Source organism: Coloeus monedula, assembly GCF_965178545.1.
Source record: "Coloeus monedula genome assembly, chromosome: 1".
Lineage (NCBI taxonomy): Eukaryota > Metazoa > Chordata > Aves > Passeriformes > Corvidae > Coloeus > Coloeus monedula.
The window spans coordinates 102,828,559-102,854,875 of NC_138781.1; the positions used below are offsets into that span (position 1 = coordinate 102,828,559).

The 26,317-nt window shown below is 35.3% G+C and overlaps 1 protein-coding gene across 1 annotated transcript in view; it reads right to left on the reverse strand.

Annotated features, from left to right (window-relative positions):
- The window catches only part of CCDC102B (coiled-coil domain containing 102B), a gene marked incomplete at its 3' end in the record, with an annotated part of 148,683 nt that overhangs the window by 93,148 nt on the left and 29,218 nt on the right, over positions 1 to 26,317 (reverse strand). The window contains exon 5 of the mRNA XM_082277488.1: positions 8,514 to 8,618. Coding sequence (XP_082133614.1) covers positions 8,514 to 8,618 — 105 coding nt within the window. The remainder of the gene's footprint in view (positions 1 to 8,513; positions 8,619 to 26,317) is intronic.

Sequence of the window (26,317 nt, forward strand, 5' to 3'; positions counted from 1 at the left end):
CTTGAACAGAGCATCAGCACAGTTGGAAGAACATTTCCCCCCTTTACCAAATGACAACTTAATTATGAGACAAAAGGAAAAAAAAAGTAAAATTCCTGACCTTCTATCAACAGCAATAATGTCAAGAAAATATTTTAGAAATAAATAGAATGCAGGAAAAAAAACAGAATTAAAGATTGGAATTTTATCTTATTACAGATTTTGGGAATAATCTGAAAACACATTCAAGTCTGAGAATAGAGCAGAAGAAAGTTAAATCATTTTCTCATACATATATTCTGGAGTAGGGTCTACTGTGGTTATTTCATAGGGGAACTAGATAAAATATTATATTACATGGATAGTATAACTGTCTTTTTACAAAGGGGAAAAATAGATCTTAAAATCTGGCAGTGCTTTTGTAAAGATAACTAAGAGAGGCCAAGTAGGATATGAGGAACAACTTGAAGAAATTATAAAAACTATTATTAATCCTTTTTCTAACAAATCAATAGCAAGAAACCTCATAGTCTTTTGACTGTTACATAAACAAGAGCAAAAATTCAGGAAACAAGAAAGCTACTTGAATTTCCTCTGTCTTCACATGGGAGAAGCATGGAAATAAATAATTCTGTACCCATATTATATATATATATATATATATATATGGGTTACACCAGAGGATCTGTCTCAAACTGAACATTGTCATAAATCAAACAGACAAAATGGATAGTTAAAAAAATCCTGGGACTAGATACCAGACAATAAGGAATTCAAAAAGCCTAGAAAACAGCTAACATGAGAACAATATTTAAAATGCTTCAAGAGGGCATAAAAACCATGGAAAGTAATATTGACATTCTTAATTACAAGTAAGATGAGGCATGGGCACATTTGATTTATTGAAGAAGAATCAAAACAATTTTTATACAAAAAATTTTATGTCTTACTAATTTATGCCAGTTTTCTAAATGAGTCAATAAATTGTCTCTTCTAAATCAGAGGTCTAGGCAGGCCTTCAAATGGCATTTAACAAAGGTCTTCTGCAGTGATTCTTAGAGAAGTTTAGCTGGCATGAAAAAAAGCCCTTACATGCTGGAATGCTTACTTACTAAATTAGGAAGAAATAAGCGAGAAGGGAAAGAAGAGAGGAATAATTGAGCAGTTTCCATGGTGTTGGAAGATCATATCAGTGATGGTGTGAAGAAAGAGGGAACTGAATTAATTTTCTTTTTCAGTATCACGAAAATGTAAAAGCAGATTTAAAGCAAACAGTGTAAATGTTTCACCTAATGTACAGCTAAATTTATAATTTTTCATGGCAGGGCACAGTGGATGTTAAAAATCTACGTGTTCAAAAATAATTTTCAAAAATTACCAAAAAAATTATTCAGTAAGAAATATTAGAGTTGAAAAACACCGATCTCATTCTGGAAACTTCTGACATGAATTGCTAAGAAGCCATGACAGTTCTCTGAGACAGTATTCCTGGGCTGCTCTTAGTAAGTATTCCATACCTACCCATTTTTGGCCAATGTCAGAAATGGGATATAGGACTAGATGAACTTTTATTCTGATGGCATGCAAATACTCTCGTGCTACTCTGCCAAAATAAAAAAGGCAATTTAAAGCACTCTTTCCCAGCTGTCTGGAAAAAACAGGGAGAAGAAAGAATACAATATAGAGTAGCTGATTATACACATGCATCAACAAAACTGCTTTTCTGGTTTCCATCAGCACTATAAAATGTGTAATTAAAAAATATTTATACAATCTTTGAAAAATTTATCATTACAATTTGCAGGCCCATTCAAGGTTAGAAAATAGGAGATAAAATAATGGACTTAAATGAAAAATTTGAAGCATATTAATGCTCTCAAAATTATACCACTAGTCCGATGCAAAAGAGAGATAAATTTTTAAATCCGTTCTTGGACTTTCAGCTTTTCTTGTCAGGAATTCTGAATTAAATATCTTTAAAACTGGAAAAAATTTGGTGAGAAAAGTACAGTGCTGAGTGTTGATCCATAACAGTTTGTAATCCAGTAATTTTTTTTCCCCTTTCTTTTGTTAAACACCAGCATAATTTGCTAGAGGAAACACATCTGTAAAACTCTCTTTTTATTTAGTTTTAGCTCTACAATGTAGTCGATTTTCTAAGGAACTGAAATGAGCAATTCACCAGAAAGTAATTAGAAAAAAATCATACAAAAACAACTGTACTCTATGTCGTAATTCTGACAAAACATACTGTGTTTTAGAAATCCATTAAGGGAGCAAATTGTGCAGCCTGTACTGTTTTATCTTTGCAACAACCAGCCCCAGTGGTTTTTGTTGAAACAAATATATTTCTCCACTGGATGAACAGTGCTAGATGAATATCAAAAGGTTTAACAATAATACCATAATTATGTCTCCTCTCAAGTTTTGTTTGGAGGAAGAGTAAAAAATATATTAAAACCTCAGTTCAAGAGATCTGTGACACAAAACCAACAACGAAACACAAGGCAATTAATATAAGCCCTTAGTATTCAAACTCCTCTCATCTGGGCAAATTATAAAACTCCTCCTCTGTACTGTGGTGCCTTCTCAAAACACATCTGGCACTCCACAGGCATTCAGAGAGTGTGCAGACAGATCCCTGTCTACTGTGCTCACTGTTGACAAGGGAACAGTTTGCAATCCCTTTTGCATTTTTCCCTACTCACACCACTAAGTCAGCACAGCAGAAGTTGTTAAACAGACCACAACAGCAGGTGCTGAGCCCCACACACAAACACAGGACTTGAGATTTTTCCTGCTCCTGTGGCCCTTGATGCACATGTGGCATTAAGCCATCCCAAAAATTCTTAATGCTCCAGCCATATCCACTCTCTCAGGGATTGGAGCAAGGACTGTAAATACCTGAAGCAGAACTTCCCACATGGTTTCCTTCAGAAAGAATTAATGTGCACAAAATCACTCTGAATTAAAGCAATGCCAATTCAAGTGGGGATGATGAAAGAATCTGCCTTAAAGCCACATTGTGTCTTTTAACCAAAATGTAAAGGTATGTTTGTGCAGCTGCAGCGTTTTTCATCTTATCTTGCTCCATTTATTTTTCTCAACCACTTCTTAAATTTGATTTCTCAACTGTACTTGCAAAACCTGTTCTAATTAATAACTTGTGATACATTTCTGTGGAGCTCAGAGTAATAAGGCTGTCTCTCATCAAAAGTGTGTTCCTGCAGTGGTCTACCCTTTATTAAAAGATATATCTGGAAGCAAGTACTGTTGTGTTATGACAATTTCTTTAGAGACGTGCAGAGACAGAGGATTTTGTATTTTGAAATTTTTGGTAACTTGATTTTTCTAGACCTTAAAAAGAAAGGAATGTTTGAACTTTGATTTCTTATTCAACTAAAAAGACTTAGGGAGCAGCAATTTAGTCTTACAGCGTTTACTAGTTTTGTTTTGGTTTTTTTAGTTAAAGTAAGGAAGAATGTCATTCACATTGTACCTATTCCCACACCAAAATTTTATATCCATAAAAATTAGAGTTTACACAGTGATACTGTTAGAAAGACTTCATGGCTACAGCAGGCTAATTATTTTCTACATATAAGAAAACCATCATTAAATACCTCATATAATTAGGAAGAATAAATATCCCTTTCACTTCTAAGGGAGGAAAGGGTCTAAGGAAAAGGAGACAGTGGATAATGCTCCTGTATTTTATAAATACAAAGAAAACCAGCCTCATTGAAATTGTATCATAAAAACTAACTTTTGCCTGTGAAATGTCACACCTCTGACACTATGATGGGATGACCATGGCTGAATTTCAGATGCCCACCCAGCTGCTCTCTCACACCTCTCCTCTATAAATTAACCTCACAAGAAAAAATAGACTTGACTAGGGGAAAATTAAATATATTGCCAGTTAAAAATAGAGTAGGATGGTTAAAAACAAAGATGAAACTAAAATCATCTTTCTTCATTCTCACTCTTCCTCTCAGGCTCAACATAACTTCTTTACCCATTTTCTCCACTACCTCCTCCCTCTATGCACAGAAGGGGACGTCAGGATATGAGTCACTCCACAACAGCTTTTCTCTGCTTCTCCTTCCTCCTCATGCTGTTCCCCTGTATCAGAGTGAGGGGTGTCACTCCCATGGGATACAATCCTTCATGAACTGCCCCAGCATGGCTTCTTCCTGCAGGCCACAGTTCTTCAAGAACTGGTTGAGGATGAGACTTTTCCATGAAGTAATCCTTTTAGGAACAGAGTTTCTAGAGTGGGTCCCCCACAGTCTGTGATTCCTGCCAGGAGCCTGCTCCTGCATGTGCTCTTACAGGCTATACTTTCCTTCAGAGCAAGTTCACTTGCTCCAGCATAGGGTCATTCATCCTTGGGCAGTAAGATGGCCATTTGCTCCACCATGGACCTCCATGGGCTGCAGGGACCCAGCTGCCTCACCTTGGTCTGCACCATGGACTGCAGAGGAATCTCTGCTCTTGCTCCCAGAGCACCTCCTCCCCTTTCTCCTTCACTACCTTGGTGTCTGCAGGGCTGTTTCTCTCACATTGGCTCAACTTTGGCCAGTGGGTTTCTTTTGGAACCAGCAGGAGCTGGTTGTGCCTGGTATGCAGAAGCTCCTAGGCTCCTCTCACAAAGCCCGTGGATCTATGGATTTTTTTCCTAACAACATGATAATCTTATCATATTAAAGATAGAAATTTGAAAAAGGAAAAAATTAGTCTATGCATCCACAAGCTCCACAGTTCAATATTCTGCACAAGTCCACGACAAAACATATTCAGTTGATTCAATATTTCATAGCCAGCTATTTACCATAATCATTAGAAATATTACAAAAGAATAGTTATTATTCCTCAAAATTAATTTATAAGTTTTTTTCAAGGTCATATTCATGGATGGAAGAAAAAAAAATATTTTCCATAAACATCATGTTTGGGGTATTGATTTATACCATCAACAAATGGTTTTTTCTTCATGTTATCCCTTCCTAGATGAAACAGTTAGATCCATTTAATATTTGTTGTCATGCTATTTGTCAAATAATACATCTATTAATTTAAATGGTATTTTCCATTTCAAGAAGTGCAATCAATAAAACTGCATAGTAACAATGTCTGATCTCAATTGTTTCATCAATTCTGCTCATCTTGTGCAACAGAAGTTAACCTTTCAAAAACTGCATGTGGAAACATTTTACACCAACATACTAAGCTAAGAATAATATTAAGGACTCGCATTTTTTGCAAGATATAATTAATATTAAATTTTATATTCAGAACTTCAATCTACATGGTTTACTACTATGAGTGGCAGGAGGCTGCAGAAATTCTATATCCTATGGAGGTATGTATATATACTAAAGAGTGAGATAACTGTCAACATGAAATCATTTAGACAAGGATGTAAGGATTTAATTTCTGTGTATTGATACCATGTTTTTAATATTACTGAAACTGTTTTTAAACAAAAAAATGTTGCCATTGTTTGCTTATAACCTCTACAAGTATGAATCAGCCATATTTCAATTAATAACACTATATTGTTCTAAACAACTACAATAGATGTTCCAAATAATCTCACAAACACAGGTTTTGGAAAAAAATAGGCAACTAGGCAACTGTGTTGTGCTCTGGGATTCATTCTACAAAACATTACCTATATCTCTTGTGTCTACTTGCTAAACAAAGCCATAATCAACCCGATTAAGATGCACAAAGACCTTTAGATAGCTGTAGTTTCAATTTTTGCTAACCTAGACATCTAACCATCACCCAAATTAAAGGAGTCATTCTTTTTTACATCTCTAACCCTGTTTATAATGTTATTTTTTTTGAACTTGAAGCTACCATCCCAGAAATAAAAGGGTCCTGAACCAGAAGTCAAAGCAATTGTTTTCAGATTATTTATAGCATTAGAGAAAATCAGAAACAGTCTCAGAATTTAGGTTCAACAGTGACATTAAGATGTGTCCACAAAGAAATAGACAGGTTCCATCTAGATTGAGTTAGGCTGGAATCCTTGAAAAAGAAACTCTCCTTTCTTAACCCATTTTGCATTTAATGGCAGCAGCAAGGTTAGAAAATATGCCAACTAACTGTAGAAACTACTGCCTTCTCCACGTCAGGTCTCCATTGCCATGACTGACTTGGAGATGAACTGGCTGAAAGAGTAATTTTCCTTATAAGGCTGTTTCCATATTAGTTTTTCCAGCTGTGAAGAGTTCATTTTCTCATTAAGGGTTTGCCACAGTGCTTTAATCCTGTTGATCTTTAATTTTACTCATGTTGTCCATGGGTTTTTGGTGTCACAGAAGAACATTTATGGTGGTACACTTGCTCTCTGCAGCCAGAGGCAGGAGCCCTGGACATAGTGAGAAGTATGCTTAGGATACTGTGGCAGGCCCTGGCAAGGAGACCTGGCTGGAAACGCTGCTGAAGACTGCAAGACAGCTCAGCCTTGGGGATGATGCAGCACACGGCATGGTTCCCAGCCTAAAATGGAGGAACACAGCAGGCGCCTCAATTCACAGCTTTGTAGGGAAATTGCTCCCATTGAGGTCTTGCTGTCTCCCTCTGAGGCTGGGGCAGGCAGAGGCAATATCCTCGCCTGTAGATGGGATCAAGAAGTTCTGTCTTAAAGCTGAAAGAAGGGGCCAACAAGAACCTTGTGAAATTATGCAGTGATGAAGTCCTCCACCTGGGAAGGAAGACTCCCATTCAGTGACAGAGGGGTGATGGTTTTTCCAAAGCAGCTGTTGCTTAGAGCCTGCCTGCTAGGCAATCAGTCTGCTAGTTGTGTTGATTGCTTTTGCATCACTTCTTTTTTTTCCCCTTCTTTTCCTTTCTCCCCCTTCCCAGTTATTAATCTGTCTTTATCTCAATCCACAAGTTTGTTTCTCAATTTTGCGCCTCCAATTCTGTCCCCCAACCCACTGCTGGGGAGTGAATGAGGCTGAGTGGGAGCTTAACTATCAGATGGGATCAAGCCATCACAAACACACTGACCAGAGTAGGTCGTGCAGTCCTGGATGTTTTTGAGACCTCACTGAACAAAACCTTGAACAACTCTGTCTAACTTCAGAGCTGATCTTGCTTTGAGCAGGAAATAGGACTGAAGATCTCATGAGGTCCATTCCAGTCTGACTTGTCCTGTGATTCCATGTTTTGCAGTTATTGTAAGCCAAATATAGGGGTGTGTTACTAATGGAGAAAACTGATACTAACAGAATTGATCACAGATATCTAATAATCTATGCAACTAACTGCTTTTTAAAAGAAAACCAAACAAATAAACAAACCAGCATAGATATATAAGCAAAGGAGATTTGAAATATAGCAACATGCCTAAGCAGATGAGCATCTTTCTGGCCATATCTCCAACCTCAAATTACTTGCATTACAAATAAATAAAGAAAATACTGATGTGACATGGTATGATGTGATACGGATATGTTCTCATAAAATAAATACTAGTAAAGTTAAAACCTAGTGTTTGTTATATAAGATATGTTAGAAAGGTAGGTTTATATGCATGAGCTTTCATTTGCTACTAGTCATGATGGAAACACAGGAAATCTTTTGATTACATTTAAGAGCAGACATCAAATACAAACCCTCTCTCTCAGTCTTTCCCAAGAGAAATTACCTATTCTACCTAAACTCTAAATGTAGTTACACAGAACAGCAAATGTACATAGATTAGATTAAATTATTTGTAATTTAGGCAAATAGAAAAAAAAGTTGCTGTTTCTCACTACCTAACTCACAGCGTCAGATATGTACATTTAGTGATTGGTTGGTGGGTTTGGGGGTTTTTTTGCTTTCTCTTTTTTGAGCTTTCTCAAGCTCAAATGAAAGTGGGAGCCTTCTGGATTACTACTTAGTTATTGGCATAGAAAACCATAAAATAAAGGAAATATGCTCAGTTAAGAATCTCTGAATAAATTATTACATAATTTTTACCAGGACAATAAGGTTTAAAAGTGAACAGATCTTTAGAGAAACAAAAAATAAGAAACAGGCTCTTCCTTCCGTTCTCCCTCCTGAGAGTCAATGTTCAACAAGACAGAGAAATGATTTGTCTCACAGGTTTTTTTGCTTCGACCTTCATCAGGACTCTGTAGCTAGCAAAGCTCTTCTGTCCCTCCCAGTCATCACTTTTGCTTCCTAGTCTTGTTATGCTTGTCATTTCTCCCTGCTCCTTTTAAAAACGAACAGATTTATTTTTATGTTTCTGTACCCTACAGAAATTCTAAGCCACTGGGGTCCAATTGTTCAGGTCTAGGATGCAGCAAGGGCTGCTCTGTCTTGTATAATCTTTGTTTTAGTGACACATTTTGACATTAGGAAATAGTAATTTGGGGTGTGAATGCTCCCCAAATAATCCAATTAAGTAATACACAAAGCTTATTTCTAATCATTGGCTTACTCTGTGCATTTTAATGATTAAAACTCAATTTAGTTACTGATCCTTTATTTTTTTTCATCTCCAGAAATTCCTGAATTTCTTTTACCTGCATTTTCAGTTTTCTTGTTTCTTCTTCCAAACTTTGTTTTTCTGCTTCTAGTCGCTCTCTCTTTCCCCATTCAGTGGAATTCTTGCACTGCATTCTTTCCAGCTGGGAGGTTCAGGTTAGGAGGAAGAATAACCAAAAAAGGAAAAAAAAAACAAAGAGGACTAGAATACTCTGATTAAAACCCCCTGTTTTCCACTGAGTGAGGCTAATGGCATCACCTCAGAGTAAGGTGGGCACCTTAGAAATCAGTCCAAGGTGTATGTTTTCCATGTTTCATAAAGTTAAATATTTGAATTCGAAAAGAAAATAACCAAGACAGAAAATTTTTAATCAAATGTACCTTTAAAAAAGTAAAGCATAGGTAATTTTTTTATACAGTAACTGGGGACAAATTCTTATTATTTTCCTGCTATTTATGGAAAAAATAATATTAAAAAATAATAAAATGTTTTAAATAAGATTGAGACTGATTTTGGATTGACAATGTCAATGTTCACTTTTTATTCTCCAAAAGATGAAAAGTGGCATGTTTTTACTCTGTTTACAATTTAGAAGTATTGTAATGAATATTCATTAAACTCAAGAAGTTCTAAAGTATGCCTTCAGTACTACATACTGCTGTCCTCATAACCAGAGGAAAGATTTTTAAGTTTTCATGCTAATCTTTTTCTTGTGGTCACAATTAATAGTCTTAAGGGAAATATTATCTTTTATGGCCACTGCTGTAACCTTACTTTAGGACAACTTTATGAATTCATTCATCAAATCCACATATAGGGAGAATTAAATACATCAACAAAAAGACACATTTCTAAGTCATATAAAGTAATTATCTGAGAACTGATTTATTCTTCAGAGACAACTACATAGAGGTTTTTGTTAAGGCTGTATTAAATACTTCTCAGACTTCAAAAGAAAAAATAGCAAAGTGAATTTATGTTTATAGCACAAACGAGGTACTTAACAGGTACTAATGGATATTTATCAGAAAGTTGTTATTGACAATACTTACTGTTAACAAGTTATTATTAACTGGTTCTTAACAGATTAAAAGAGATTAACATAGATTAAAGACTGTGAAAATAAAAGGTTCCAGTTCTTTTAATTGCAATGAAAAAAGGAATTGCTAATATATTTTTTAAAAGGTCAAAATTTAAGAACTTTTTACAATTTTCAGTTCTGTGAGAACTAAAATCGATGGGTTGATAAAAATAGAGACTGACAACACTGTGAGACACTTCTTCATTGAAGAAACAGGATATCTGTGCCAACAAGCTTTAGAAAGAGACATAGAGGTGTACTTTTTCAGTTTTATTGGTTACTTTTATTCTAAAATCAATTTTTGGAAAATAACGAAAAGGTACTGAATGTGGGGCGAAAAGAATGAGTTTTTACAGCATAAGAGAAACATAATTCTGACCCTGTGAGTAGTAACAATGTGGTTATCTAGCTAAATCAAATTGCAAACTCATCTGTTCCCACCTTATTTCTGAGTAAATAAAAACAATTAGAAACCAAATAAAGTTAAAGAGGCTCATTCAGATTTCCAGTGGGCAGTAAAAGTGACTGTTCCACTGCACTCTGTACTGGTGTGGCCTCACCTCAAGCAGTTTTGGGCACAGGTCATCAAACCATTAGAGTGGGTCCAGAGTGATAGACTACAAGTTGCTAACTCCAACACACAAGTAAATGCTTGATGCTCACACGTTCCTAATGAGGTCTTAAAAGTCTACCCACTGAATTTCTGTACAATAGTTGGAAATTAAGGAATCACATACCCCTATTTAGCAGCAAATATTGTTTCTTTCCCACCAAAATTATGCAAAATGTTTGATTACTGTCTACTGGACTACAATCACATAAAATATGGTTACCCCATACCTTTTCCTAAATAAATATGCAGGCATATTTAGTATTGCAAGTATCCATGAAAGTTCTGGAAGATGAGCAAACCTGTCTTCTTGCAAAGCATCTGCCAAAACACACAGGTGAAATTCTAAGCCTGAAAGTTTACTTTTTCACAGTGTTGACACTAATCAATACAAATTCATTTTTGTCAGCCATCAAATAGAGAGAAATCACAAAACCATACAAGGTTGAATTCAAGTCAAGAAATTAGGCAGAAGATGACTATCACACAAAGATCTGATGTCAAAGATAAATTTATTTACCTCTGTCTGTAAAATTTCAATTCATTGCACCCAAGATGTCTACAAGCTCCAATTGGGATAAATTTACATATTTAACTGTCCTGATTTCAGCTGGGATAAGAGTTCATTTTCTTCCTAAGATATGGTACAGTGCTATGTTTTGGATTTAGTATGAGAATAATGTTGATAACAGGGAAGTTTTCGTTGTTGCTTACTCTAAGTCAAGGCTTTTTCAGCTCCTTGTACTGCCCTCCCACCAAGGAGGCTTGGGCTGCACAAGAAGCTGGGAGTGGACAGATGACCCAAAGCAGCCACAGGAATATTCCATTCTATATGATGCTCTTGTGTGGAACTCCTGATTTATAAAGGCAAGTGAAAGCTTAAGAAACAATTTGGAACACATGAAAAAATATTGAAATCTTTAATTTTCCGTTAAAATGTGAATATTTTCTCTCCGTAAAATGTCAGAGCAGACTTGCACTAAATTTTACTTTTTAATAGGAAGACCACAATAATGGTGGAAGCATAGAATGAGGTCAAGGTAGTGTCAATGAAGTGGATAATTGCAAAGGTGAATGGTGGAAATGAAGTACAGTGTACTGACCTTTTGAAACTGGATAATTACATCTTAGAGCTAACCTACACCATTTTATAACCAACATGAAAGGCAGAACCCTGAAAAAAACAGACAGAAAAAGGACTCCACCTTGTACAGTTCATTAACAGGAAAATCTCAATGCTCTTCTTCAGTTTAAGGCAATATAACAGTGGTTGAGGCTCCAAAAGTTTTATTGAAACAAGATTTTTCTCTGTCCCCTTAGTCAAGAAAAGACAGAGTAGGATGGAGGACAACAATTAAGGGGTAATGAATGCAAAAAGAAAGATGATGAGAAAATAACATAGCAGTCAACAGGATTTCAGACAGAAAACAGAAGAAATTCCACACACCCTTCAGGTTTTTTTTAGTGCAAAGATTTGTTAGCTTCCTATAACGCTTGGAAAAGGTAGGAAAGTGTACTTAGAGAATTATGATCTTCAGCTTTTTAAAAGAAACATTTAAACAGAGCTGGACAGAAGATAAGCATTATGTTAAAAAAACCTGTAGTTTTGATCTGATCTGACTTGACAATGATATCAGAAATAAAAAAATACCAATCCAACCAGAAATTCTCCCTGTAAAATTTTTCTTCTACAAAACTGGCATTTTCTTTACCAAAAGCATGATTACCTACACATTCTCAAATCTGAGAAAGATTATCTACACATCTCAAATAAAAGCTGATTTGACTGAAAATAGAAGAGTTTGTTTTATTTATTTATTTAAATTTCCAATCTGAACCTTACATAAACACAGCAAATCATTAGCTTCTAATGCTATCTGTCTTTATACTAGGTATCTAGAGGCAAGCTGAATAATGCCTACAGACTTGTGACCCAGAGAGACAAGAATTCCTGTTTGAACTAGTGACCTCTGGCAGCCTCACTCAAGTACAAATGTAAAACATCTGCTTCAGTTTGTGCTGAACAAAAATGAAAATTTAAAATCAATATGTTTTTTTTTTTTTGTCCTTAAAATGACTATGCAGGGCTTTTTTTCATGTTCCAAAGCAAGCTAAATGAACACGTATTTTCAAGATTCTTGATATCCTCACTGTATTGTGCATGGAGGTAATTTCCATTCATCTATGCTACAAATTATTCTACAAAATTTAAGCAAGAGGTATATTAAACTGAATAGTTGATAAGCTACAGGTTGGTTATGAATTAAGGACCATGGCGCCCTCCTAATAAAGAAAGCCGATTGAAGTAACCATAAATCTTCATAGAGTCACAAGTGAATTTGATTCTTACAGATTTTTTCCCCACAGTTACTCAGAAAACTCAGCACGAGAAGCAAATTTTCCTTTTCTGTAAGTCAGACAGGAATACTATCTCTTAAAAAATGTCATATCCAACAGCCTTTTCAAAGCCAGAGCCAAGAACTCAACAGCTGTGCAGTGTTACCAACCATCTTCCAAATTATTGCACGTTGATGAGAAATGCAAGGACAGAATCTTCCCTTTCACAGTGGTAATTTTATTTATGAGATGTTATCAGCCTCTAAAGTATGGAATGTGCTTCAGCTGCTAGAAGGAATGGCAAACATTCACTTTGCTTAAATATGGCACCTAGGTATATTGGATCAAGTGAATTGAAAACCAAGCTCTGCCTGAGGAGCGAGCAAACATCAAGCAAAAGCATCAGTTTTCTTCATTGAATTCATTGTGAAACATCTTTACAATTCATAACATAGTTTTACCAGGTCTGAAGATATTTTATCAGTGGTCTGAAAGCAATGGTATCAAATGCTTAAAGATAGTCTATCAGCAAAATTGGGCCTATTTTGTTTGGGTATAGGGAAAGGAGTCCGTTTTTTTTTTTTTTTTTAATTATTTTCTATTTTTTTATTTGTTTTGAAATTTCCACTGCTAGAAGTCTGTAAGAACTTGATGAAAACTGTCAAAGCTCCTAAGGGCTGAAAGAAAACTCATCAGCTTCCCCACTTCCAAGACCAGGACTGATGTACACAGGTGTGATGTTTGCTGGCAAGCAAAATTATTACTTAGCATGTGTGACACTAGGCAGTTTTGCAATGATTATTTACAGTACGTCTGACATTTTCTATAATTCTTTTCTTTTTTCATCTAGAAGGTGCAATCAAAGACTACCAGCATCCATAGCACTCCTTCCAAAGGAAAGGGAAGACAAATGTTGGCTACCTTTTTATTTGACAAGTGCTTCAATACAGGAAAAAAATTTACTCTTTTTTTTTCTTATTGTGAGCAAGTCTGCCAAGAACACCATTTAGTCCATCTGCAACTATACTGAAAGCATGATAAATGTTATTGTGCCTGGCAATATCTTGAGACACCAAGCCTTGCAACAAATTGAACTTCTTAACGAATGCTTATATTCATAACAATGCCTAGGACCAGCATATTTTGTAATCAAATATTTCTTCCTTCTGATTCTACTCAAATGCTTGAGTCTGCTGCAAGCAGATATCATTGCACTATGCTGACATTAAATGGAAAGTTGCTGATTTACCAGTAGGTTTTTTCCTCTCCCCTTGTCTGCACACAGAGAAAACTCTTTTGTGCTTATGACTAATTTAACAGAAGTGATTTATGCAGGAATATAAGTTGTCCATAGATACATAAAAAGCTTTAATCATGAAACTTTACAACAATCAGAAATAATATATGCAGAGAGGCATAAATAAGTTCAAAAATAGGAACATAGTGAGATGAAGAAAATGATCTTTGACCTTACAGATCTTTCTTTCCATGTTGAATCTGGCACCACTTTTACAAGTTTCTTGTCATTTCAATTTCATATGGACTATGTATTACGTTAAAATTAACACCTCCTGTTCAGGAGAATCTAGTATTCATTCAAGGGAAACACATTTTCTATCAATGACTACCATAGAAAATTATCCACAATTCTACTTTCCTGTCCAAAATTCTACTTCCACCAATTATTTGTAAATAATTAAATAGTTCAGAGGAACTACCTTAACCTATCTAAACATTTGAGATCAGTAAAGAGGAGACCAATGCATCATACACTCATTTCTACTTTAAAATTATGAAGGGCTTTTGTATTTGATCTCATTTTAAAAAAGAGATATTTACATTTTTCAAGTGTAAAAATTAAGCACGATGACTAAACAAATACTGGTAGTTTCTTGTAGTATCACAGAAAGGATAAGGTTGGAAGGGACCACAGTGGGCCATCTGGGCCAACATCCCTGCTCCAGCAGGGTATGTTAGCCTTCTTCATTGTAATCAAAATTCATAACAAGATTGAGACTAGAGGAATGTCCAAACTGTCAGTGTCTACCAGATTGTACAGTGCTGCTTATTTAGTCAACATTTTTATGCATCAAAAACAATTTAAAAAATTACAGGGGAAAGAAGTTTGAACTAGAAAGGACTGCTATAATGAAGATATAAAAACACATGCTATAAATAAAATATCTGATAGCCATAAGATGTAAGGACAATTTTGTCAAGTAGACATTCTTGTAGGTTTGCCAGAAAAGCATGAATGTTTGAATGAATATTTGAAAACAAATAAGAGCATGATTATCTTTTCTGATACATTTTGTGCTGTTCTACTGAGATATAAGCCAAATGTTAAACCATTTCTAGGCTATCTTGGAAACTAAGGGACTTTCACCCATGGTTTAAAGCAAACAAATATAAAAATGCTATATCCTTTTTATAGCCAGGTGATATATCAAACATATCCATGTCCTGATCAGTCAAGTCACTAATGCACATGAAAGATGAACCATGTACTTTATTATCTTCCAGACCCAAATTCAACAATCTGTAGTTCAAAATGCAAACCTCCTGCATACCAGTCCATACAAATACATGTAATTTTTGTTATGAGTGAAGTGTGTTTCAGTTGAGAGAAGCACAGAAAAAAAAGATTCCTTCATTTTCCACAGGGAAATGTACATTTGACAATTATGAGCACTAATGCATCTTCTATATGCAAATTTAATTAGTGAAAACAGTACAAATAATAACAACTAAACATCAACATCTTCACCTACCTTTCAAATGAAAACAGAGTATCAGCCTCATCTCAGTGTTTATTCTTAATGCATCTATGTCTCATATTTGCTAATATAAATATGTCAATATTTTACCACCATTTCTGATTGGGGTGCCCTCATATTGTCTAAAAGGTAGCACACCATATATTTGCATACCTCAAAATAAATCATTTGGGTAAGAACCATTCCTCAGTTTAGTCATTAATATTGATATTGACTGAATTTCTAAGTAGCCTAGATTAAATCCATGAGAGTACATTTGCCAGGTTGAAGGTACTCTGGTTTAAGTCTCTTCTTGACTATCCGGGTGTCAGAGACTGAAATATTATAGTTTATGACTTAAACATTTTTCTTGAAGTACTTTTAAAACTGTATTACAAAAGCTGCAGAGAACACTACCACACCCTGAATGGGGCCCTGAGTGAGGCCTTACACCGCTCACTGATGAAGATAAGATAAAGTAACAAATCAGGGCTGGGGACATGCACAAAGCACAAGCTTAACACCTCCAAGATGAGGACCACAGCCCCAGGGCTATCAGCTGCCAGGCTCCAACAGACCCCGTGCACCAAAGGGTGGAGGGAGGAGAGGCTTTGGGTGTCTTGGAAAGGCCTCTGGTCAGAGGTGCAGTGACTGTCCATCCTCCACTGTGCAGAGGAGCCCAGCTGAGGGGTCCTCACCGGGGGGGTGTAGAAGCTTATCCACAGCAGGAGGGGGTGACACGGCCCATCACAGGGGCCCCCCTCAAAGGAGTCCCCAGACCCTGCACAGAGCACCAGATATGATGCAACAGACCCTCAGTGTTGCAAGGGACAGTGTCAAGCCAGCCCCTGCAAGGGGAGACACGTGGGCATTCCCACCTGGCCCAAAGTGTATATTAATCCACGGGATTCTGCACTCTTTGGTGTGTGGTGTGGTGGCGTGGCACGGTGTGTGGCGGTGCGGCCACAGCGGCGATGGGGGACCCTCACCACCAGCAGACCAGATGGAGGGGAGCAATGAGACATCGTTGGGACCCTTGGAGGGGTGATGTCCTTCCACCTAACCCCTGTCACCTCTCCGTTCCCCCACCCCCCACGCACACTTCTATTTCTTTCTCTCTTTCTTTTCTCTTCCCTTCTCTTTGCCTCTTTTACTATTAAATAAAACACATCCAATTTTTGGCATCAACATGTAACCTCATTTGGTTTTAATCTCATTTCTGGGAATATTTTGAACCTTCTAAGTTCTTTCTGGTTTATGCACAGAGACTTAGCTTGCTTTGCTTTTCTGGGTTTAAAGTGGATCATAACACCGGGCGTTCTCTCAGAGATCATTGAGGGACTCATGGGAACCCTGTGAGGTACCTGTGGGTATCTGCTGCTGCCACGTCAGAAACCATTGAAGTAACTGCCTCTTCACCACCAGAATCTTGTTTGCTGCATCTTAGACAGAATAAATGCCCCCACAAGAAAAATGAAAAACTAGGTTTCTAAATTAGGAAAAAAAGATATGAAATCTTTAATCTGCTCCTCCTACATTTTGACAAGTTTACCATAATAATTAACTCTTTTTTTTCCTATAGCTGATTTAAGAAGATCTCTCGGTTACAAATAACCTATCCATCAAGACACTGGGAATTTTCCAGAATATCTCTGAAATTTTCCTCTCTTCCCCCATAAGATGAACAGGATAAGTGAGAGCTATTTATTTACTGAAAAAACCCAAACTTAATTACAATTAAATTACCAATACTAAATGGTCCATCAAGTCATTCTTCCTTTAAAACCTTTACTGTTGTTTAGAAACAAATACACGTATTCTCTCATTTTATATATACCCAACTCATAGATGATTTCATGCAGACCTTATACCTATATTATAATGTGGGCAACAGTAGAAGGACTTTCTTTTCCATCTCTGGCTGGGACTAAGACTCTCACCTCTGGCTCACACCACAAAGACCCTCAGAGTACAGACCACTTGGCTGTCCTAACCTTCCCTGGACCGCCTCAATTCTAGTTCCACTCCAACAGCACCTCTAAGCATTCTCTTTTGCTCAACTCTAACACAAACTTTTGTCTCTGTCTGGGGCAAAGTACCTCACCTCCAGAATTTCTGTCAGCATCACTCACAACTTCTCCTGCTCTGTATTTCTCATTCTAGCAATTGTTCAGCTATATTACCCTCCCACTTTCATGGCTTGCCATATTTCAAAAGTAATGCTCATGGTATAAAATGTACGAACAACTACACCACTTACTCAGCTGCACCAAAAAAGATGCTTCACTAGCTTACTGCAGTAACTTGACTCTACAAATTTACTAAATGTCCCCTTTTGCTATGGTCTTTCAGACTATCCAATAACACCTTTCTATCTGGGTTCCATTCTAGACTTCTTCATACTAACCACTTCCAAAAGTTTTGCCAGTTCCTGGAAATTGCCCATAAGTCAAATACTTTTAATTCTTTCCTGTACAAATCTGAACAAAGTGGCTTTCAGTGTAATTCCTGACTGCAGAAACAAAAGTTGAAGCATTTGTTTCAACATAATTCAAGTACTATTTACTCATAACTTTAATATTAGGCAACCTTTAAGTAGCCTTTGACTTGAAGGCTATTTTTTTAATAATGACAAAACCAGTGAGGTTCAAGTAGTTTCTGTACTTCCCATAATTAGAAACAGAAACTGAATCTAAACTCATTCAAATGCACTGGGCATCTTTTTGCAGCATCCCTTTTACTGCAGGCTCTTCAAATTATCTTCTTGTTGTTGTTGCTGTTTTTGTGTTTAGCAAAATATTGGTGCTTAGATAATCATGACCTTATATAAAAATGGCATGTACAAGATGCACATTTGCTATATTCCTAAATGGAAGTGATATTTAAAATGGGATTAACATGACTAAATTATCAAACTACTTTTCTTTTTTTGACTAGAGATGAACATAGTAATTAGAGTTCTAACCAAGATTAGTCTAAATGAACATTATACAGTGGTTTAGGTGAATTTAAAATGCTCTCTAATCTTGGTCAAGGAAATAATTCACATTTCAGCTAATCCCTTGGAGAATACTGCTTGAAATTTATAAGGGACATGTGTCAACCAAAAGTCTCAAAGCTTGACAAGCCATCACTCATGTGGACAGTGAGAATTCCAGTGTACTAAAAAATTATTATTTCCTGTTGCTACTGTGCATGGAGAGGTCAAATTTTTAATCCAGGGAATAAACAAATAAAAAGTCCCATACTAACTAACAATCAACTGATCTAGTAACTGTAGCTCAGGTCAATTTAAAAAAATAAAAAATAAAAAAAATCACGCTTTAGTATTTATGTTTCACTAACAAGCAAGGAAAAACTCGAGCTCTTGACATATACACTGAAGGGTTTTATTTGTTTGCTTTACAAATAGTAGCATGCTTTTCTTGCAGTTGATTGGATTATGACAGAACACAGCAGGGGTGACAGTGGTAATAGAATAAACAAACTGTGTTAAAAATCCAAAGTAAATGGCAAAGATTGTTTTAGGCATAGGGATTACAGTAGATCTTTTTCCTGATGTAATTTGAAATCTCAAAGGGCAGCTGATTTTGGGCATCCTTAAGCAAAAAAATCTGAAGCAAAGCATGAGCTTTCATCCCTTAATTTTCCTCACTGACATCTTAGCTTTAGTGGGTGGGGGGTGGGAAGACAAAAGACTGCTCACTGTGTGTTGAAAAGTTCAATTCCAGACAGTTTGGTTTATGTTTCAAAAGAAGGTAGAATAGGCCCCTGCTGAGAATCTTTTATTTTTTTTTGATGACACCTGAAACTTCTTATTAAACTCTGCTTAATTCCCTTTTCATCCAAGTATTGTTGCAAGACTGAAGTTGCCCAGCTTAAGAGTTTTTATGATCTGCATTTAGCTTACTTCTGTTACTAGTGTTCGTATCAGGGGGAGGGGACCATGTGTTATGTGGCTTTGTGGTTGTTTTTCCTACTCAAAACTAATACAACAAGCTTCTTCCCAAAATAAAGAACACAGACTAAGCCCTGAGAGAGCTGAGACTGACTAATGCAAAACCTTTTTTTAATAGCAAGATAAAAAACAGATTTGTCAGTTTGTCTGGCTATGAGTGGAAATTCATGTACAGACTTTACTGGAAGCAAAAATGAGCTTCTATTCTATGGAAAGAAATGACCAGACTGATTAAATTTTTATTCTTAATTTTCAGAGCAATAACAACTTATATATCATTTACAGAAGATAATTTTTATATTTGGTATTTTTACAGGTAAACAGCATACAAATTCAATTGCAATCCAGACTATTCAGCTTGCCTCCCTTTATTTCAAATAGTTATCTACTGCTGTATGTTTAGGTAGTTATTATTAGTAATTAATTTAGGAATTAGAATATGCCATAAGCCATTCTAATAAGTACTGTAAAAAGCAGATGATAACCCTTCCTCAAAAAATACAGGGATTTGTCATAAGAAGATGAATTAAGACATGCAGAAAATCATCTGGAAAAAAAAAAGTAAATAGTGCAGTGGGTAATATAGATATTTATTTATTTATTTATTTATTTTTGAAGTTTGATTTGCTGTACAGGTCAGTAACTCTTTTGTTTACAGCCAATTTCTAGGCCAACTTTCCATCCTCACTTTTTATTGTTGACTTGAGACAAATGTATAGCTAAATAAGGAACTGTAAGGAAACAGAAAAATCAATAGTGGCCAGCATGATTGGGAAACACTCAAAACAAGTTCAAATTGTCCTCAGTCTCAAGAATTTCCTGGACTGTATGGGTATTCAGATCAGAAAACTGTTCAACCCAATTGATAAATTATTAAATCAATAATATTAAAGATATAACAAGAATCCTAGTTGATAAATTGGAAAATAAAATCGTAACTAAGCTTAGTTTACAGTACATTTTTTAATGTAACTGCTGATGAATCATAACAAAAATACATCAAAATGACAGCAACAGTCAAAGCCTCTACATTTAACTTGGGGACTACACAAGTTCATTTATCTTACACATAAGGACTGTTGACTTTTCAGATTAATAGTCAAGGGATGCTGGGAATAGGATGTTTCCTGTAACTGTAGGTCTCTACAAATAAATACATCAGATTGCTAGAATACTAAATAGTCTGAAATCACACTAGAATTTGGAATCATAACTTTCGTGTAGGAAAAGCAATCCATACCATCAGTTTTAATTAAAATTTGCAAGTCTGATTTGACATAAGATGAAATATTCAGGAAAATCAAGATGGCATCAAGGTTCTTTGCTGAGTACCAGACTATTATACCAATAATATTATACCAGACTATTATACCAATGTTACTTAAAGTGCAGATAAATTGCAGTATAATACACCAGATTCCAAAAGTTGCCATGTTCTGATGCAGTGAGCTATAAAGTGAAACATTAAAAGCCTATGCTAAAGGGGACAGATTAAACCAGTATTCCAGCTTGTTTTCTCTTCAGAACTGTAAGTTCAACAGGATTCAAGAAATAGAGGAAATTACTTTATTCAAAGATATTTAAGTGTTGTCTTGCTTAGACTTCAGGTAAATATAGTATAGAACATTTCTCCATACAGCTCTCCTTTCAGAGTAAGAACCTGAAATATACAGCTTTAGTCACTTGTTCTAGATAAGCAATTACATAAGATAATTTCTACAGAGCAGTGGTCTGGTGGCAAGTGCCTGTAGCAATGGTTCTACTGTTTTCAGTACAGTTTACATGGCACATCTTCTGTTTTATCTGAGCCATACCCACAACAGCACATCACACCGGTATTCTGAAATTACAAATGTCCCTGAAGAATCTTCTGTTACAATTCTTAATCACCTGTTACTACACAGTGTAGGAACTGATCCAAAGTTCATTGACATCAGCAGATTTCTCATTGACTTCAAGGTATCATTCATTCTGTCACTTGAAGAAATATGCAGTACTTCACTGATGTAAGCAGGGAAAGTTTTGTTTCAAAAACAATGGAAGAAAATGAACTAAGGCTATTTTCCAATCAAACCTCCCCCCAAATTAGATTGTTAATTTTTAAGTGACACATTGCTGTCCTTATCCAGGTAAGGATAGAAAAAAAGAGCTACATCACTAAGAGGAAAATGCTTGTATCTTTAATTCAATATCTTTAATGTCAGACATTAAATTCAATTTTTTTACATTCTACCTGTCGTTACATTTAATTCTTTAGTGGTTTGTTACTTTTTTCAGGTAATTTCAGCCCAAGTTGATTTCATGCGGATGAATAACAAGTAAGCATACAAGGAGAATATTTACTTTAACAACTAAATGAGTGCTAAAATATAATACTGAGAGGTAAATTCAGGACATTTAAACATATATTAAAAATTAGATATTAAAAAGCCTTTTTTTTTTTAAACTATACACTGCAAAGAATTAATTTCTGATGGAAAACCATATGGTCAACGGACCACACTAATACATTATTAAGAAGCAACTTTGTCATAATTTTGGGCTTTTCAATTTGAACTATGTAGATTTCTTTTCATTAAAGATGCAATTATAGAATCATAGGATGGCCTGAATTCGAAGGAACCTTGGATACCATCTAGATCCAACCCCCTGCTCTGGGCGGGAACACCTTGACTCATCCCTAGGACCAAGATCCCTTCATGTATACAAACACACACATACATACACACATATCTATAAGTGTGTGCATCTGCACATTCCTCCCTCATCTTCATTCCATCACCAAGTTATACTTTCTGTTCAGTGGCAGAACAACAGGCTAAAAAAGCCTCCTCAAATACTGCCATTTTGGCTTCATATTCCTTTCACAAAGAATCTGTGTGCAGAGATATATTCAGAAACATATGTTTCTTCTAAACATACTTCTCACAGAAAAAACTTTTCATCTTTCAGTTGTCCTTAAATTAAAAAAAAACACCAAAAAATAATCCTGGTCTTGCTTGGTGTTTTCATTACAAAATATGTAAAGAAGACAGAGAAAATATTGGCAAGTATGGCTCAATAGAGTTTAAATATCTTGTCAGAAGCCATTCTGGGCAAAAAAGTCAATGAAACTGTAGACTTTTCCTGCACTTTCCAAATTAGATTTGTGGGAAAATAAACATCAAGTGAAACCTTAATATTATGCAGAGTGACAAATTATACTTTAAGTTGGACACTAAGAACATTAAGTACGTTATTTCCAGAGATAAAACTAAATATGAACGGGGATCTGATTTATGAAAATAGTGGAAAGAATAGTTAACTCTTTGCAAGAATTTCTGCTTAAGCAACAATAAATAATTCTTTCCTTACTCTCTAACCACCTGTTATTGTAATTTACACAGGGAAAAAAAGTGTATATCGAAAGTAATTTTTAGAGAACTTTAATCAAACCATGAGTTAGATGTGTAGCATCATTTTCATCTCATTTCACTCAGTCTGAAAATTGCACCAGCCTCTCAAACAAATAAAGCATTGAGACCAATAAGGAACACTCCAAATTCTAGATCTAGTCTAAAAATAATGAGATTTTATTACAAGAAAATTACCTGCACCAAGATTCTATTCTATAAAGTCATTTGCATTCTCAAATAATTCAGATGTTGTTTACTGAAAATTGCCTAATGATAGTTTAAATCTCAGCCTTGAGGCTTCTGATATCAAACTTTATAAAAACTCTTTTAGCATGCTAAAACAGACTACTGGCTATTCTCTAGTGTATAAAAGCACCATAAAATTAATTTTATGTACATAATTTTGTTCCTACGATAGCCATGCAAAGTACTCAACATTTCTGGTCATCTTAGGTGAGAAACTAAACAGAGAAATTCACAGTAGCCAGTATAGTCATTCAGGCTGCTGGTTTCAATCTGATAATTATTATACTTTCTGCAGGATTCAGGGGACAATCAGAAGGCATTTTTTGAGTCAGGTGAAAAGTATGGGACAGAATAAATGATTTTACTATCTGTATCTAAATTTTCTGTAAGATTATAAGAGTATCACTTTTTCCATTTCATATACGTACTAAGTGAATGAAAAAAGCAGTTTCAGGTAAACAGCTCTGTAGCACCTTCACACTATAAGGTAATTTCAGAATACAGATTTCTGGAGAAGGTAGAAATCAAGCAGAGTCTTTAACAAGACCTGTTAACAACCTGAGCCTCCAAATAGGCCATTCCATTTTAAAGAGCATTTAAACATTTACAGTGATAGAAGACGATTTATCCAGAAGCCTCACTCACATCAGTGGAGCTTCCTTCACCTGGGAAACAACAGGTAGGGAACCATTCACAATCTCTTAAAGAAAGTAATGTTCCTAAGTAACAATAAATAGACTGCTGTAATATAGTGTAAAACAGCTATATACTGAGAGAGAGAACAGAAAACGCTTGTTTTAAAAGATGTTTAAAGATTCTTTTTTTGGCTCTAGTGCAAAATCAATAGCTGATGACTTACCTTCAATTGTAAAAAAAAAAAAAAAAAAAGGAAGAACAGAAATGTCTCTGCCAAAAATACAAAATGCTCATTTAGCCTGTTTTCCTTTTTATCTAGGTATATATTTTTTTATCACTGATGTTCCAAAAAAGATTTAAGTACCAATTAGTGTAATTTTTGCCTCATATCCCACAAACTTGGATAGGAATTTCCCTCATTAACTACCAAAACACTAGATAATTTTGAGTAGGAGCACATTCTGTACTTCAGCTAGCTGAAAATTTTTTAAACAACACAGAAGTCACTGCCTATAGTGGCATTTGTAAGTCTACAGTGCACACCAGTGGAATACGGTAGTACATGCATTTTTCCACTCTTCGGTATAATGTAAAATTGTTTTGTAAATATTCCATCTTATTTAACTCTTAAATGATCAGAAAAGCACATCCTTCAGGAATTATAAAGATGGGTATAAAACTTTGAGGAATGCAAATGAGTATAAACAAGAATGTTTTATTGCACATAAGATAAAATGATCATTCTAAAACCTAAAACTTCAACAGTCTTGCTTACTCCAATTCTGTCTTTACAAACATCAGGACAACACACCAAGGATTTGCTCAGTCTTCCAGAGTCCAAAGACCTAGCTAATCAAACTCAGAAACTTTTTGTGTTTCTCAGACTGTTGGTTAATTGATCTGTAAACTAAACTGTATCTGACAAAATTGGGTACCCCATTTCTGGGGGCACTCAACAAGCAATGTTATGGATGTGAAAATTTTAGTGTTCTTCAGGGAACTGAAAGATTCCTAGTTTTTCCAACAAAGTTTACTTTAAACCCAGTTATATCTAATGTCAACACCCTTCATTTACTCTATAGTCTTACAGACAATCTTTGCCTTTCTGTTGATTCTCATGCAAACACAATAATAAGTGTAACTTTATACTGAGTAATTGCTTTTCTGTTTTTAAAATAACAAAGTATTTTACATATTTTAAAAAAAGTAATTTTTAATGGGAGAAGAATTCTTAGAAGAGTAAATTGTCAATTACAACACCAAATGCAACTTTCTGTTGTATCTGTTAAAATGGTCTAATTTATGACCCCAAACAGGATGAGATCAATGCTAGTGCCACACAAAGCTGCCTATAATGCTCATGCTTACTATGATCATAAATTGTCACTTTACTACTTTTTATAATTAAATCAATACATTGAAAACTTATTCACAACTTCCAAATTGATCCAGAACGGATAGTTTTTAAAAATTATGATCAGCAAGGCTCTCCATATTTAGTTTGTTCCAAGGTGAGTAAATACTCGTCTTTTAATGAAAGTAAATGAAGTAGTTAGTTACTGGGAGCACTAATAATCAAGTCTTGGCAGCTGTGAAGTTTCTAACATTCCACAAAATCTCTCCAACTTCCAAAAGGCTAGAAGAGCTACCCATTCCTAAAAATGGTTTAATTTGCAGTGGCTCTGTCTCTTGCAAACCCAGCAATTTTTTCATATTCACAGTGCTAGACTGCTAGGCAATCTACCAAAGGAAATACCAGATTAATTTAGTCAAGGACATGAAAATAATCTAGATGTAATGATTGATCTGCTGTTAATCTAGAAATTCCTTTGTGATTTAATATTGCAAGTGTATATAAGAATCAGATTCCATGCTTAGCCTAGTACATGTCTGTGCTTTCCTTTATTTCACTTTCAAATTTTTCACCGTCAAAAATTTTGTACGGTGTTCCAGCATCCACTTCTCAACAGTAATATATAGTGAGTGATATTCACATACGTGTTGTCAACATACAAGGTTGGGTTTATTTCAGTAGAGGGAGAGTTTCCACTTATAAAAAACCCCCCACTAATAGAAATAATTTCATTCGCATTAGTCAGATTCATCCAGAGCAGTGTTTTTCTGTAATTTAAAAATGAGATTTATGCCATAAATCTCAGAAGATGAACAGAATGCTCAAAATATCACCTCCTGTTAGCAATTAAAGCAATTGAGCACCTTCCCAAGAAAAAAGCAGCAACACATATATGTAGGCATGCACATGCATAAATATTGTTATCTACCAATTTCCAATGAATTCTCAGCAAATTTTTACTTCCTGTTGTTCTATTCCTGATGACAGGGCCATAAAGCATTTCATAAAGATTGCATTTCTTAAGCAAAACTATTAACTAAATCTAGACTTCCTCTGTTTAGCACAAGTACAAGATAAAATCCTACTTAACGAGCAAGCAGAAAATAAAGAAATAAAATCTGAAGGAACTCAAATATGAGAGATAGATGTTAATTTGTTGCTGTGTATGTTCATCTACGAAGGAAATTCCATTTACATATGCATCACCTATCAACTAGAACTTGAGATTTAATAGACTGCTTGCAATCTTTTCCAGAACATGAAAAAAAATTAATTAAATTCCCTCCATTATTCCAAATCTGAGATGTTAAATTCATAGGACATTTTTAATTCTCTATCTCTGTTTAGTTGTATAGACACACATTTTGAGTTTTGTTGGATCAAGGAGATCCTCAATCCATTGTCCTGAAAGCTAAAGCCTGTAAACTGCAACAGAAATATTTGTTACTTGTCTACTCATGAACTCAGA